The sequence below is a fragment of the Gadus morhua genome, chromosome 9 (assembly GCF_902167405.1).
Source record: "Gadus morhua chromosome 9, gadMor3.0, whole genome shotgun sequence".
Taxonomy (NCBI): domain Eukaryota; kingdom Metazoa; phylum Chordata; class Actinopteri; order Gadiformes; family Gadidae; genus Gadus; species Gadus morhua.
This window is the reverse complement of record NC_044056.1, coordinates 4,234,254-4,249,817: the sequence shown is the minus strand read 5'-3', so window position 1 is coordinate 4,249,817 and position 15,564 is coordinate 4,234,254. Positions and strand designations below refer to the sequence as shown.

Below are 15,564 nucleotides of genomic sequence, written 5' to 3'. Positions count from 1 at the left end.
CTGAAACATGAAATGGGATCACCCTGTGAAAGAGACCCTGTAACATAGCAAATTATGGAGCATTGGGACACATTTGGGGATAGGTCAGACAGAAGAGGGACACTGGAAGACACAGACCTTTAGCAGGGCCTGAGATACTCTAAAGAGCTGGACCATCCGCTCTGGGGAGTTGTCCTTCAGCTCGTGGCCATCCACCTGCATGGGTATGACTACATCAATACAACAACTATGTGTTCTCTCAACCAAGAATATTCATCATGACAGGACACAGCTGCATTAGTATATTCATATGTATTCATTCATTCATTCATATATATATATATATATATATATATATATATATATATATATATATATATGCTGATCCTCATGATGCTGATATTAATATTGCATCTCATTGGTCAAGAAAGACAATACACCGGTAGAATCCTACTTTTTTCAGTTTTGTAAAGCTACATCTAGTAAATGTGAAACCCTTCTTGCGCGAAAGGCAATGATCCGAATAGGGGATAAACACAATTTAGCTTAGGATTGATTTGGATAATTAATTGGGTAAGTTAGGCCTATGAGTGCACCGTCAGCATTTTAACTGTCTTAACGCACGAAGATTGGATCGTTATTTGCATTACCATCAACAGCATATCGAAGAGCGTGTCTGACTCTGTTTCTTCCCCCTCCGGAAGAGTCTCAGGGTCTGCCCTCATCACTCGCTTCCAGTCAAGAACAGCAGGCATCTTGACAGTGGGATGTTTGTGAAGGGGGCCAAATTCCCGCGCTATTGTAATGTTAAATATGAGTTACATTAGATGAGACGCTACTTGTTGATGTTAGACAGTGAGACAGTGATCTTGGTCTAACATTAACTTGTTAAAGCCCACAGCGTTAACACACACATTGCTATCTGACTTGTTTCAGCGACACAGACGCTGCGGTTCTCTCCCACCAGATGAGGGGAACGATCGTTGCGTTTTTTAATCCAGTTATAAGTATCCCGGAATTCTATATCGTAGCAGTGCAATTCACAGATAGCACAATACGCGAACTTCCATGGTCAAACGGCGGCTTGCTGACATCCATGGCTGGCATGCTGCTAGGTTACGGTTGACAACAAACGTTAAGCAGTTCGACCGTCATCACTTTACGGCCGTCGTGAAAATGGGGTGAAAACCAAACAAACGACTTCATTTATTGAACACGTTCAGTAATATAATAATTACACGTTTGCAACGTACCTTCAATCATTATTTTTTTTAAACATATTTTAATTATAATAGAGACATTTGAATAGGTCACTAATCAAACAAGGGCATTGGTATTGAGCAATGCCCATAGTGTAGGGTACTCTGCAATCTACACCGGAAGTTGTTAGCTGCACCGCTAGCTGTACCCTACACACTGGAATGTTGACTGCTGAATTGTGATTAACGTACGTCTCTCATCGCATGTTTCGTTGAACTACTTGTCTTTCAAAACGCTTTTAGTTCATTCATTGTATAATCTCAAATTGTTCATACTGTTCATACTGAATATGTTATGGCTTGACTTTACCTCACATGCTAAAAGTGCCGTTATGCCGCCGTTAGCTTGCTGACCAATGTACATCTGATCACGTTTTGGAGTTAGATTTTATATCTAGCGTCAATACAAGATTACTGTGTCTGTCTAAGTAAACGACGCCCGCTAGGTGTGACGTTTATGTCAATAGTCTACGGTCTGTTACTCCCTTTGGGATATGGTTTCTAATGGGTGGGAGTGGTTTCTGGATTATTGTACTTGTAGTTGGTGGGTTCTGGTTTCTAATACTAGTATTTAGGTGTGAGTGGGTTGGGGTTTCTAATACTAGTTGGATGGTGTGACGGGGTTCTGGTTCCTAATACTAATAGGATGGTGTGAATGGGTCCTGGTTTTCTAATGCAAGTACTTAGGTGGGTGGGAGTGGGTTCCGGTTTCTAATACTAGTGGTAGGAGTGTGTTCTGGTTTCTAATACTAGTATGGGAGTGGGTTCAGGCTCCTAATATTAGTGGTAGGAGTGTGTTCTGGTTTCCAATACTTGTTGGATGGTGTGAGTGGGTTCTGGTTTCTAATACAGGTAGGTGGTTGAAGTGAGTCTCTTTTGTTAATTAAGGTTTCATTACTAAACGTGTCATTTTGCATTATCCAACTCAATCTAGTATCATGGGTGATATAAATGACATGGAGATTATTTTAAAGGTGAGCAGTGCTATGCATTCAATATATACCGGAATACCAATACTGGTCAATAATATCACTACATTGAAGCGCGTAGCCAAGTTTGGGAGCAACTCTCAATATCAGTCTGTTGTACGTATATTGTTAAACGCCACATCTAGTAAGCGTTTCTCCTCCCGACAGTGGTAGATGAGGTCTTCAGTCTGCGATGGCGGTCGTCTCTTGGAAGGAGGTCCTCCTTCTCTCAGCGCTGGTGGTAGGATGCTACTGGAACACTCTGTGGTGCGGCTTCGTGTTTGACGATGTGTCTGCCATCCTGGACAACAAGGACTTGCGGCCAGCCACCCCTCTCCGAAACCTGTTCCAGAACGACTTCTGGGGCACCCCCATGGCCGAGGTGAGACGGAACCCCGAATGTGATGGGTCGATGTTCTCAGAGGGCTCACTTGCTCTACAGTAAATCCTCCCAATTTTTTTAAAGGCTCCCCTATTATACCACTTTGGTGTGGGGTGGTTTATTCATTACTACAGGCCGTTTTAAATTCCATCATTTGGTGATATAAGAAGTGGAAGGGTCCAACCAGATATATAGGGGATAGATCCCCCTGGTTGCACTCCCAGGACTGTACCAACTATTAAGCTGGAGTTGTATATGTTTGACCATCATGCAAATGTGGGTAAACTCCATTGGCTTATGATGAGGAATAAGCCTTGCTACTGGTTTTAAAATCGGGACTCTGTAACACTAATCCACAACAACTCTGTACCTGTACCTTACCTCAGGAGCGGAGCCATAAATCCTACCGCCCGCTGACAGTGCTCACCTTTCGGCTGAACTACCTGCTCAGCGAGCTGAGCGCTCCCTCCTACCACCTGCTCAACGTGGTGCTGCACGCTGTGGTGTGTGTGCTGTTCCTGCGCGTGTGTCGCACCTTCCTGGACAGGACGTCCAGCCTGGTAGCGGCGCTGCTGTTTGCCGTGCACCCCATCCACACAGAAGCTGTGAGTCTGTTTTGTCCCCCTGTATTTCTTCCGGCTCGTTAACCATCTCTTACCGCATAACTAAAACTCAACCATTTCTTACATAGTTCTGAAGATCGTTATAGTTCATAATTGACAACGAATTTCTCCTACGGGGGATTAATAAAGTTGTATCTGTGTCACAGGGATATCCGCAAATATCTGAAGATGATGAATGTGCCAAGATGATTGAGTCACAGCCTCTCCGGCTGTGATTAAACCAGCATGACTTGTATTTGTGCTAAATGGCGCCACTGAATGATTTCGATTATAGCAGGGACACTGAAAGTAGGTGTGACTGGGATTCAGTTCACTGTTAATGCCTTTTAAACGCTCGACTGAAACATGGGCAAGGCTTTTGTATCTATAAACCTAATCAAAACAATGTAGGAATCTGAATAGCAAGGGTTGGTCGTGGCAGGGTGAGGGCAGTTTACTTTTTTACTTTTTTGATTTTAAAGGTTACATTTGAATATCTATTCATTTGATGAAAATTAAAAAAGTGCCTGCGGTTACCAATATCGAAATACTCAAACTCAAGGTTGTTGACATATCAATTGTACTTGGAACGATCAAATTGTAATTCAGTCATGGGTCAAGTCCGAAACCTGTCAAATCCAGTTGTGTTTCCTGGGCTCATTTCCTCAGTTGGAACATAATGTAGAGTTCTATTCAACTTAAGGTACAATATGTAACAAAAATACTTTACTTAAGCCATCATAAGTCACCATTGATTGAGGGAACTTGATCAATCAAAATACTGGCCTCTCCGACAATGATGCTAAAGCCATTATGTTGTTGAACTCTCCGTTCCGTGGATGGAGTGGCTGTCTTTGTTATGGCCAGTGTGTTAAGATCGACGTTTCTCCTATACCCTTTATTGCCAGGTAGGACACACATTGGCACACACGCAGCATGCTGCAGCCATGAAAGTGAGCAAAAAAACTGGATCCACTGAGATTGTACCAGATTCCTGCCGACCTAAAAAGCCTCCTCGGCTCCTAAAAAAGCCAGACCAGAGCCGTGCTAAAACAGGGTGAATCTCGGCATTGCATTTGAAAGATGGAGGCAGCTTAGAGCCTTAGAGACAGATCTTAAAAATGGATGCCACGTGAGCTGATACATCATTTGCAAACAATAAATAAATTGCAAGGCATGCTGAACCAATTTGCAATGTGGGACTCTTCGTCACTTGTCATTGTCAAGATTGAAGAATCGCGCTCGTTTCAGAGAATGCTGTTGCACTCGGCTCGTCTTGCGCCTGTGTTCGTTCAGAGACCTCAACCTGGCAACGCGAGTGAACTTCGAGTCTTGATAGGAGGGGCCTGGGGGGAGACCACTCCAACCAATATTGTGCATTTGGACTGCAGTACCCCTTTTAAACGCTCAGTGTCAATGTTACTTATTGTACCATTCAATTCACAGTCAAATGTTACATTTTGTTGTTGCAAAGCACAGGGGCTGTTTTGGGGATTTCAGTAAACTAATTGTCTTGTGGCGTTGCATACTGTACTTCATCATTTGATGGATTTCCCATATTCAGAAAGAGTTCATAGATTTAGCTGAAAGACGTCCCAGCCGATGGCCTTTATCTTATCTGTGTCTGGAATCTCTGTTTCAACAGAGCATTTGTTTATCATGTTCTGCCCGGAGCATTGGAGCTCTCTTCATGATTAATACGAACAAAGCCTTTCTGTGTAGCCTGACAACTCATCCCCCTCTTTCATTTTTCTGTCTCCCTTTTATGAATGGAGACAAAACAAAATACTGAATAGTGTCTCCCTGCAACCAAATGGTCATGAACTGACCATCTCTCCTTAACATCTGGAAAATAGCTTGGTGTTTCGTGGGTCAACCAAATAATCGAGCAAACCATGTTTAAACAGCTTTACCTGTGTTTGTGTACGTGTCAAGCGTGATCCAAATATTTATTATTTTGCCAATATCTCTTGCTCTGTGTAGTCAAACCTTAACCTCTAAGAAAAGCATAGACTACAGTGGTCTGCCCCATAAGTACCCTAAAGCCTAAACATAACCTCTACTTTACACTTACCCTAAATCCCTAAATTCAGCCATCTCTCACCTAAGAACCAAACTAAACTCGACAATCTGTAATCTAAAACCCATACATAATATCTCTAAACTAATTACTACATTTTAACCGTCTCTTACCTGATACCATCTCATACCCAATACCAAATCGTGATCATCTCTACAGCAAAAACTTTTCGGCCGGGCTTTCAAGTCCGTACCACTTCTCACCCCCCTCAACTTAAGGGCTACATCTTTGTGAAGAATACAAATATTCAACTTTCCCTTTTGATCTGTGCATTGTGAAAAAAATAAAGTATAGATCAAACAATAAGCTCTGCAATGAGGTGCAGTATCTCACCAGCGAGCTGTGACTCAGATGATAGGAGAGGGAGGGAGGGAGAGGAAAGAAACCATCACCACAGCCTCTTCCACAAGGAGGCAGTCATCGTTTATGGTGCCATAAAAGCTTTTGTCGGACACAAGTCTGTAATCGGGAGTTTCTCGTGCAGCTCCCAGGACTGTCTGATTTATAACCTGAACCACACGCGCACACACACACACACACACTGCTGCCCTCCTCCAAAGTCTATTCAGATATTCCTTTGAACTTGGGACCTCAACACATGGCCTGCAGTTACCAAAGATTCCAGAACTGTTAGTAATATGTGAGGATGTTTTAGCCTCAAATATATTGTGTAGTCGAGATTCTTGGATACAGGAAAATTATTTAAATACTCAATGGCATTTCTTTGTGCATGACAAAATATCTTATTCTATGCTACAGGCTTTAAAACAGATGTGTCTAATTGTGTTGTGAATCTCTTTTGACAATTCGAAGACATTAACACAACGTCGTCCTTAATAGTATAATCGATCGTGTTGGGTACATTGTGCATGTGTTACAGCCCGACATTCCTTTGGGAGGATGGAATAGCTCGGGAGGGATATCACAGCATGGCTTGGCTCCTAGAAGGAAAAGCCTGCACGCTTCTTGCAATGTTTTTTTGTAGGGATCATGGGTTGGATTGGCACTCAATTTTCTCTGTGACTATGTGTTGCCTTCAATAAAAGCCCCTTTTGTTTGGTTGATAGCCACTTTGTTTATTGGCACCTGCTAATCGTTCTCCTTTCCAAGCCATTTGGTAGGTTACACCATTTAAGAAGGGAAACAAACGTCTAATGCAAACTGTCCACAGCCTCATTTCATCCCACATGCACTGGTGGAAAGGTTTCTCTCCCTCAGGGCTCACCAGTCCATTTCCTACTTTCTGCTGAATTAAATGGAGCCTCATTTGTTGAATACGCTGAGAGTCACAGACTAGGCATCGTTGAGCCTAGTCTGGGACGCTGACCATGCAAAATCTTAGTCCAGGCCCCCCCTTAATCTGTGTGATGTTTTCTCCTTGGCATTTCCATTCCAACATCTTTCACCCCCATTAATATGATGCCTGCACTGCAGCAAATTCTAATGCTGTTTTGTTGTATCAGGTCGCAGGTGTGGTTGGCAGGGCTGAACTGCTGTCTTCCATCTTCCTCCTGGCTGCGTTTCTGGCGTACACCAGGTCTACTGGCAGGGACAACTCCATAGGTGAGTTATGCAATATCAACAGGGTTTTGTACATCACAATGCATCATGGGCTATTTTGTTAGCCATATTTATAAGAAGAGAGAGAGAGAGAGGAGAGAGAGAGAGAGAGAGAGAGAGAGAGAGAGAGAGAGAGAGAGAGAGAGAGAGAGAGAGAGAGAGAGAGAGAGAGAGAGAGAGAGAGAGAGAGAGAGAGAGAGAGAGAGAGAGAGAGTTTTAGTACTGTAATATCCGAACACGGAAATATACTGCCACATCTTGAAGTAAGAAATGCAGAACCACAATGTATCCTTATAATGAACAATAATCTCATGATTATTGGCTAAACCATGACCGAAATAACACAATAAGTAGCATTCCGACACCCCTGAGCTTCCAAAAGGCTGTCACGTCTGTCTCTACTGTACAAGACACTGTACTGTACCTCAGACCGCCATAGCAAAACAGATTCTGACATTGCATGTGCTTTATTTGTATGTGTTGGCTACTTTCAGAAAAGTTCAACACAAGGAAACAAGGCTTGCAATTGCATCACAATAAAACAAATTTAATTTCAAAACCTACTTAAGGCCCTTATTCCCAAGCCCACAAACATGGCGACAAATACCATCGGGCACTATACAACAGTCAGTTAAACCAGTACACAAAGTCCTATTTAATCCCCTCAATTGTCAAGCATATTTTACTGCTTCAGTTATGGAATATCGTCTGTCCGTGAAGGTGTAACTAAATAAGATGAAATTCACGTTGTCTGTCAAGTCCCCCCACCTATGTTTTTTTTATGGGTGTATGGTTGTGTGGGTTTGTGGGTGGGTGTGCTCTGCTTGGGTTACACCAGCAACATCCTACTAAATGGTTCCACAGTCGGTTCACTCTCTGGTCTAACATATAATTACCAAGCATGCCCAAGTGTCGTCTGGCAGCTGCTTGATTTATTGTCTCTGCTGTTTAGCTATGTTGCAGGAGCTCATTCCTGACAGACTTCATCTTGAGGGTCTGTGAATCAGAATCCCCCTGTGAGGGGGGGGGGGGGGGGGAGAGAGAGGGAGAGAGAGAGGGAGAGGGAGAGGGCCCGCCTCATGGGCGATTTCCCTGTGATGAAGATGTGGGGGTGTATTCATGTGTTTCAACTGCGCGTGTAAGTCAGAGCGCAATCCTGGCATTCGTTCAGCATTCATACCGTGACTGGCTGCTTGTCACGCACCTCTGAGAAGTGGAAGCTCTGCAGGCGTAGTGCCCGAGCTGCGCGGCCATGGCAACGCTCGGGAACCAAGGGTGACCGCAAACCGCGTGGCCGTGCATTGGTCCGTCACACACCCACGGTGCATCACAGCGGAAGTAAATGCCACTTTCATCGCTGGCACGAGGGCTATGCCTTCTGTTTTTTTATACTGTATGTTACTCTCCAGGTTACAAACTTGTAAAATGGAAGCCTTCGTAAGCAACGTTGTCGCCGTATCTATATCGTTTAATCATCCGATTCTTAGCATCGGTATGCAGGTCATCATTGATTGGTTGACATCAATCATCGTTAACCTCCGGGTTCAGTTAAAATAATGCTTGTGTACAGTAGGTTAATTGAGATGACCATGTTCATTATGTTGTAAAATATAATTAGTCAGCCACAGGAATTTTGCTACCTATAAAACACCGCCAATTTCTTTATTACCACGTGTCAGCTGATGGAAGTGCTTTTCAATGAATAAAGCAGAGTAGTCAAATCACTTTAGCATCATTGCCTTTTCTGGGACACATCTAGGTGTATAAACGTGTCTCACTGTGATGTGCGTGCGTCACATCAAAACCTGAAACTACCATTCAAACACTTTGCTTCTCCTGGGCTAAACGGAATCAAGTTCAAGTGCACAGGGGCATAGGACTTCTTGTATGGTTCACTCATGTAATGATTTTTACATATGTGTGTGTGTGTGTGTGCGCGTCTCAATGCGTCATAGTCTGAGATGGGGTATAGTGTGCCGGTCCAGTTTCACGAATCAAACTCCCATGAGGCACAGCTGCGGGTTGTATCCTGCCCACTGACACTGCGTTTGTCCTTCATGTCCCTCAGTGTGGACCCCGATCGGCGTGACGGTGGTTCTGGTGTCTGCGGCGACCCTGTGCAAGGAGCAGGGCATCACCGTGGTGGGCATCTGCTGTGTCCACGAGGTCTTCGTCGCCCAGGGGGTAAGGCTCCTGACACGGCTGTCCCAGAAACCCCCACTGCTACTGCAGCAGCACCCCTGCACACCTGGTCCAGACTTGTAATCTCCATTAACCTACACGGGCACACACGCACCATGTCGACTTTTCTATTATTGATGTGCTCATGTGAAACAGGGCCTTTTTTTAGAAGGACAAATTCCTCGGTGGACAAAAGTAACGATGTCACTTGCATTAAAGATGTACAAATAAAATATGAGGGGTGTGTGTGTGTGTGTGTGTGTGTGTGTGCGCGTGCGTGCGTGTGTGTGTGTGGACATACATAATACATATTTCTGTGTAACAGTCTGAGGCTTTGTCGGGAACACACAACACAATATGTGGTCGCTAAAATGTCCTCAAAACTAGGTCTGTTGTAAATTCACTGAACTAACGGGCAACAAAGTGCGATGTGTGTGTGTGTTACACTTCAGTAAGTCAGGAATTGCAGAGTTTGTGCAAGTTTTCTAATACATTAAGTGCATACATTAGGTGCCAGACATTGTAAGTCGATTTGGATAAAAGCATCAGTTAAATGCCCTAAATGTAATGTAAATGTTACCGATTTTGTTCCCTGCCTAGGGACGATGGATGTTAATCTGTATTTTTGCTGAACTTATAAATTGCATTTTCTTACTGATTGAAGTGCGCTCATTGAAGTGTTCAGCCCCCATCAAATAGAGGAATACATTTTAGGACAGGTTAAACCCTGTGGTCTCCCCTCAATCCCCCATCGGGTTGAGCCTAGGGTCGGAGGTCATTCTGGGACACTACAGCTGTACGCCGTTCATGTCTCCAAGCATGTTTGTTACAGATCTGAATCTACATTTCAATACAAAAGTCAAGATCAGCCTCAATGATAAACCCCTTCCCTATCAGTTCCCGCTCCCTCTTTTGATGATTTCATATTTCCAGAGAAGGCAGAGTTCAAATAGCAGACGTTAAATAGAAGACAATTACTTGCCTGACTTGAAGTAATTGAGTGTCATGTCAGCCTCAAAGAACACCTTCCTAGTTAAATATATGATAAATGTATTGGAATGTGTTTAGATTCTTTTTATGGGTTAGGGGTTGTGAATTTATCAACCAAACATTTAAACTCCCCCAGAGAGACACCTGTCAAGCGGTTCACTTGCGTCTTACATTTTTTTATAATTTGTTTGCAGATGCTATCTCCCCAGGCCACTTCTGTGGAAAGGGAGCGAGAGCTAAAGTGGTGCTTGCGTATGCATGAGAAGATTACAAGACTTTAAAAGCACACGTGTTCATGCACACTAGCCATGTGCCATACAGTGTTTCCCATACATAGACCAATGTGTTGCGCAGCGCCACAGAATCAACACAGAGCGCCACCAATTGAATCCGCTTCAAAAGAAATGCGATTCTTAAATATAAATATTGTTCCGTTCATTCATCTCCTCATAGCACTCTTTCTCCCTGACATTCTCGTTCACACAGGCATACGAACGCGCGCGCACAGAGACAAGCGCGCATTCATGCCAGTGGGTTGCGGGTTCAGTTATAAACAGCTGATTCACCCACTCCTCCTCTCAAAGCGCCTATCAAAGGAAAACCCGAAGCAGCGGGACTCAGAAAAGATAATGTTAGCCCTTATGAACTCAACGTTCATAAGGGCTAACATTGCTTTCTGTCCGTGGGAAACACTCGCCATACTTTCATTGGATCAGCGCCAATGATGAACCGGCCATTCAAGTTGTGATGACAAAACGCGTTAATATATTGTAGAATGGTACATGGCTTAAAGATTGTGTTATGCTCAAACTAACTAACTAACTAACTCACATCTGCAACAAGTTTCCTTTTGCAATCCATAAAAGTCCACCCTCTCTCTCTCTCCACACAGTTCACGTTGCCCATGCTGGGGGACACCTTCCTCCAGGTGCTTCGGGATAAAGCCTGCTTCCCCTACACTGTCCTGCAGACTCTCCTCAAGCTCATGGTCCTCGTGATCAGCACCCTGCTGCTGGTGATCGTCCGCGTCCAGGTCATCCAGTCCCAGCTCCCCGTCTTCACCAGGTGGGTCCCGCCGTCGACACGCGCGCCTTCTTTGTGGTGGTATACAGAGCGGGTCACCGTGCGCTGGGCAGTGCGGTGTGGTGAACCGACCCATCCGAAACTGACGCACGTGCTGACTACCATTATGCACTCCTTGAGCAAAATGCTATAACCCCTACTGGCTCGTTATTATCGTGTACCTAAAGTCCCTATCATTTGCTTCGCATAGCAGTGTCTGCTTCAGACCATATGTTCTGTCATGACTCGGGATTCTGAAAATTAAAAGGAGAGACTCGTGTCATGGGGTCTGATTTCAGCTCTTCAGGGTCCCCATCATCCATCTCTCCTAGACTCGTTTGATTAGAAGGTCTGTTCCTCCGTAATAAACACTGGCTCTGTTCACAATCAGGGGGCCTAAAGGCTTTCCTTTCCTTTCCGAGGGCTCAGGGTTAGTGCGTGTTGTATAATGTGGCCTAGGAAGCCCTTTAAAACTAACTGTGGTTATCGGCTATGCAAATAAAATGACTTGACACATCAAGTGAAAATTATCCTGAGCCCTTAACCGTAATGTAAATATTGCCATGATGGTTTTAGTGCGAGCTGAGTTAAGTGATTATTCCCCTAACCTCAAACGGCCTAAGGCCTAGCGCTGGCAGTAGTTCAGGATGGAGGACGGTTCAAGCTTCGTCTCCCCCTCGTGGAGTATCGAGGTGTCCCTGTTGAAGCGCTGTACATAAAGCGCTGTACATATGTGGTCCGTTTATTCATGTCTTGATGAGCTTCCTACGAACAAACGAGACAAAAGCAGAACACAACACAGCTGCTGTGTGTTTTATGTGCGCGAGACCACTGACGATGAGTTCCAAACCAAACGGACATCGTTTTTATCATCACTGGACCACGGGGGTTATCTAAACACATTGTATGAGTTTTGCCTCGGTTCTCAACGCAAATTATGCAATGGTTTATGTAACGTCTTTAAAGAGATTTGCTTTAGTGAAAGCTCTCCTCGGCTTCCCTTTAACCTCTGTGTCGTTTTGGTGGAAACACTAGACGAAACCTCTTCTGTCTACATTGGCTTCGATCCAACAGGAAATGTTAAAGATCTCCTAGTAAAGAGTGATATAAATATTCTATAATATGTTTAATTTTATTCTTTTATCCTGAATTTATCCATTTAGTATTTTTTCTTTACAACACATAGCCCAAAGATAAATATCAAATGTGAAATTTGTGCATTTCTTATCTTCTAAGAAACCAGGGAAGCCTCGGTTTACGTACAGCAGTCCTGCTCCTACAAGACGGAAACACAAACACAAACTATTGTTAGTCCTATAGCATAGACAAATCAAATGTACTTTATCCCCGCAGTGAAACCCAAAGACACTGGATCTCAAAGATCAAATGACACGAGGTTGGCCTAGATGCTCCTAATCCGCCTGCAGTTATGATGGGCTGTCTCCAGATTGTATCGCAGAATTAGGATGATTAAAAAGAAAGCACTGGTTGAGCCATAACAATGACCCGGAGCAGTGATTGGTCTTGGCGGGAAGACGTGAAGAGGGGGGCGGGGGGGGGTCTGTCTTTGACATGGTGGGCCCAGAACTGTTTAGTCTGTGGTGGGTTTACCAAACAGAGCAGCTTAGCTCTCAGGAAATATCTGAGCTGTTCAGCATCTGATGTTCAGCGCCAATCCTTGGAATGCTGCATAGAGTGCTTAAGAGGCTTTGCTCCTCTTGGATTGTGGCGTCAGATGTATGTTCAACCCCTATGGGATTCCTGTTTATGGATGAGTTTACTGCGGTCAACTCCTTATCGCGGTAAAACAATTTATACCTGCTCTCAAAATGATATTCCGAGTTCCTCAGAGTTGAGACGTTCATATTGTTTTGCATATTTGTTTGTCTTTTCATTCTGGATATGTTTTACAGCTCAGTTTGCCTTTCTCATTTTTCACCTGATTCCCATTGAGGTCAAGGTCTCGTTATCTCAGGAGTCTTGCACCCACAATCGCTGTTGTTTTGACTGTTGCCTCCCCCCCAAATCCTTTCCTCTGTAGATTCGATAACCCGGCGGCAGTCAGCCCGGCGCCCACCAAACAGCTGACGTTCAACTACCTCCTGCCCGTCAACGCTTGGCTCCTCCTCAACCCCTCGGAGCTCTGCTGCGACTGGACCATGGGCACCATCCCCCTAGTGGAGTCCTTCCTAGACGCCCGCAACCTGGCCACCCTGGCCTTCTACGGCCTGCTGGGCCTGCTGGCCTACCACAGCCTGCGCTACAGCCACAGCTCCGCCAAAACAGTCATCATGGTGAGCCAACGTTCCCGTTCCCATTTCTTTATTTTGCATCGGCGTGGGACAGAGAAAGGTCTCTAGAGTGAAAAACTAAACTATACACAACCTACGGCATCTGAAGGACATCATTGGGAGAACTGAGATGTGCCTGGAGCCCAGGTGTACACAAAAGTCATCATCTGTTGTGGGTGATTTTCATGAAGTGAATTGTCCATTCCATCCATTGGTTTCCTTATTACCAACTGGGTGTGGACTTGTATATGGAATTGGATGGACATGCATGCATGCATACATACATACATACATACATACATACATACATACATACATACATACATACATACATACATACATACATACATACATACATACATACATCATACACACATACATACACACATACATACATACATACTGATACACAAGTCTATTTGATGCTGGGTATCTTACAAGTTTGATTAACAAATGTAAATTTTACAACACTTGGACTCGACAATCCAGTTAAACTATTGTGGTGGAGAGCAGCAAATGGGGACAAAACGTTTAACTACGGCAGTGCCAGAGCATATCAGAACATGCCAGATGGGATGGAGTTTGGTGCTTGATGGTTTGCAACAGACTCATTGAACGCTGAGGTTTGGAGATGGGAGTATTGGATTCACTTTCTTTCCCGAATGGCTTATTTTCATGGGATCTGGCAAGCGGACTTGACAGATGACGTGAAGCATGCAAGAAAAGCAAAGACAAACAACATTGTTGCATTAGAGGATGCATGGTGAACATTACATTCCGACAAGGAGCCACAAAAGCACAAACAAAGCACAAAGCTTTCATTGTCACTGTTAACATCCACACTACTCGCTCAGTTATTTCATTCATTCACTGAATGAAAACTTATAAAAATGCTGGATATACCATACCATCACTACAGTAAGTGTGCACGTTATATCTCCTCCAGTATGGGCAAGTCATGTTATCATACAGTATATCTCAAATAAAGAACACAAAGATAGATATTATCTATGTTATATATTATTAACGCATATTATCTTTCATTGGATGGGACATGGGGCATTGCTACAAAAGTAAGATGGGAGGAAATGAAAAAGGCTGTCAGTCAGCAAAGGCATTAGTTGGAAGCTGTTGTTTGGTTTGGTGCTGGTGGCTGAAGTAAGGTTGCTTGTGTAAGAGTCCCCTGGCCTCCTAAGAGGTCAGTAAACTCAGTGAAAACACTTTCACTAATGATCTTTTTCCACCAGTTTTCATAATATTATCCCAACATCAACCCATTAGGAAAGTCATATTGGCAAGCTTTATTTATTGTGCTGTTCCAGCTTTATGTGTTCCACGTGGTGGTGTGGTTAAGGTTTTTCTGGACTATTGCCTCCTGCGGAACAAATTACAGATCGGCGGAATTGTGAGGCTTTATGGGGATATTCATACTTCTGCATTATGATACATTTCCAAGGGAAGCAGAATCTTAGGGCTTTATTAAACGTGGGAGAGTTCAGCACCGATCCTGCAGATGGCATGTGAGATTGTGGGAGTACGTTGGGGACGGGCCAATCGTGGTATCAATAATTTGACAAAGAGTGAAGCCAACTCAGACTTTCCGCAACTCAAAATACTCTTGAGTTGTGAGTGTGGGCACTTTGGGTTGGTTCATTTTGGATGTTGACGTTTAACCATAACATGTAAAGCTCTGCTTATGATATAATGGTAAATATATAAAAGATAACTATAGTGTCTATTTTTAACGCTATGAAGGGCAATTCACAAAAAAATCTTTATTTTTCTTCTCTGGGAGAGGACTGAACCTCGTTACAACTTGAGAGAAATAGTTGCTTAGACCCTTTTGAGGGTCTAAGCAACAAGGTCTAAGGGTTTTTTTGTTTGTTTTTTGCGAGGGATATGAAGGTGAATCACAGCTCTGAGTTATGTATTGTGTTTGGTACACAATTGAATAACATGGGTTTGGCTTTGAACAGCAATCACAGAAATGACGAATACTATCCATTGTTCTATGATTAATATATGTTAATATATATTAATATATAAAAGATAACTATAGTGTCTATTTTTAACGCTATGAAGGGCAATTCACAAAAAAATCTTTCTTATTTCTCTTCTCTGGGAGAGGACTGAACCTCGTTACAACTTGAGAGGAAATTGTTGCTTAGACCCTTTTGAGGAAGAAAATGTAATGACCAGTTTCATGGGCC

At 43.6% G+C, this 15,564-nt stretch overlaps 2 protein-coding genes across 2 annotated transcripts in view; one reads left to right on the top strand and one right to left on the bottom strand.

Moving 5' to 3' along the window:
- cep290 (centrosomal protein 290) overlaps window positions 1-1,086 on the bottom strand; it is a 46,050-nt gene extending 44,964 nt beyond the window's left edge. The window contains 2 exon segments of the mRNA XM_030365579.1: window positions 118-195; window positions 630-1,086. Coding sequence (XP_030221439.1) covers window positions 118-195; window positions 630-734 — 183 coding nt within the window. The 5' untranslated portion in view covers window positions 735-1,086.
- An 83-nt stretch (window positions 1,087-1,169) lies between these two features.
- tmtc3 (transmembrane O-mannosyltransferase targeting cadherins 3) overlaps window positions 1,170-15,564 on the top strand; it is a 31,583-nt gene continuing 17,188 nt past the window's right edge. The window contains exons 1-7 of the mRNA XM_030365580.1: window positions 1,170-1,426; window positions 2,375-2,588; window positions 2,975-3,193; window positions 6,734-6,833; window positions 8,899-9,014; window positions 10,894-11,066; window positions 13,105-13,357. Of these exons, the coding sequence (XP_030221440.1) occupies window positions 2,400-2,588; window positions 2,975-3,193; window positions 6,734-6,833; window positions 8,899-9,014; window positions 10,894-11,066; window positions 13,105-13,357 (1,050 nt within the window). The 5' untranslated portion in view covers window positions 1,170-1,426; window positions 2,375-2,399. The remainder of the gene's footprint in view (window positions 1,427-2,374; window positions 2,589-2,974; window positions 3,194-6,733; window positions 6,834-8,898; window positions 9,015-10,893; window positions 11,067-13,104; window positions 13,358-15,564) is intronic.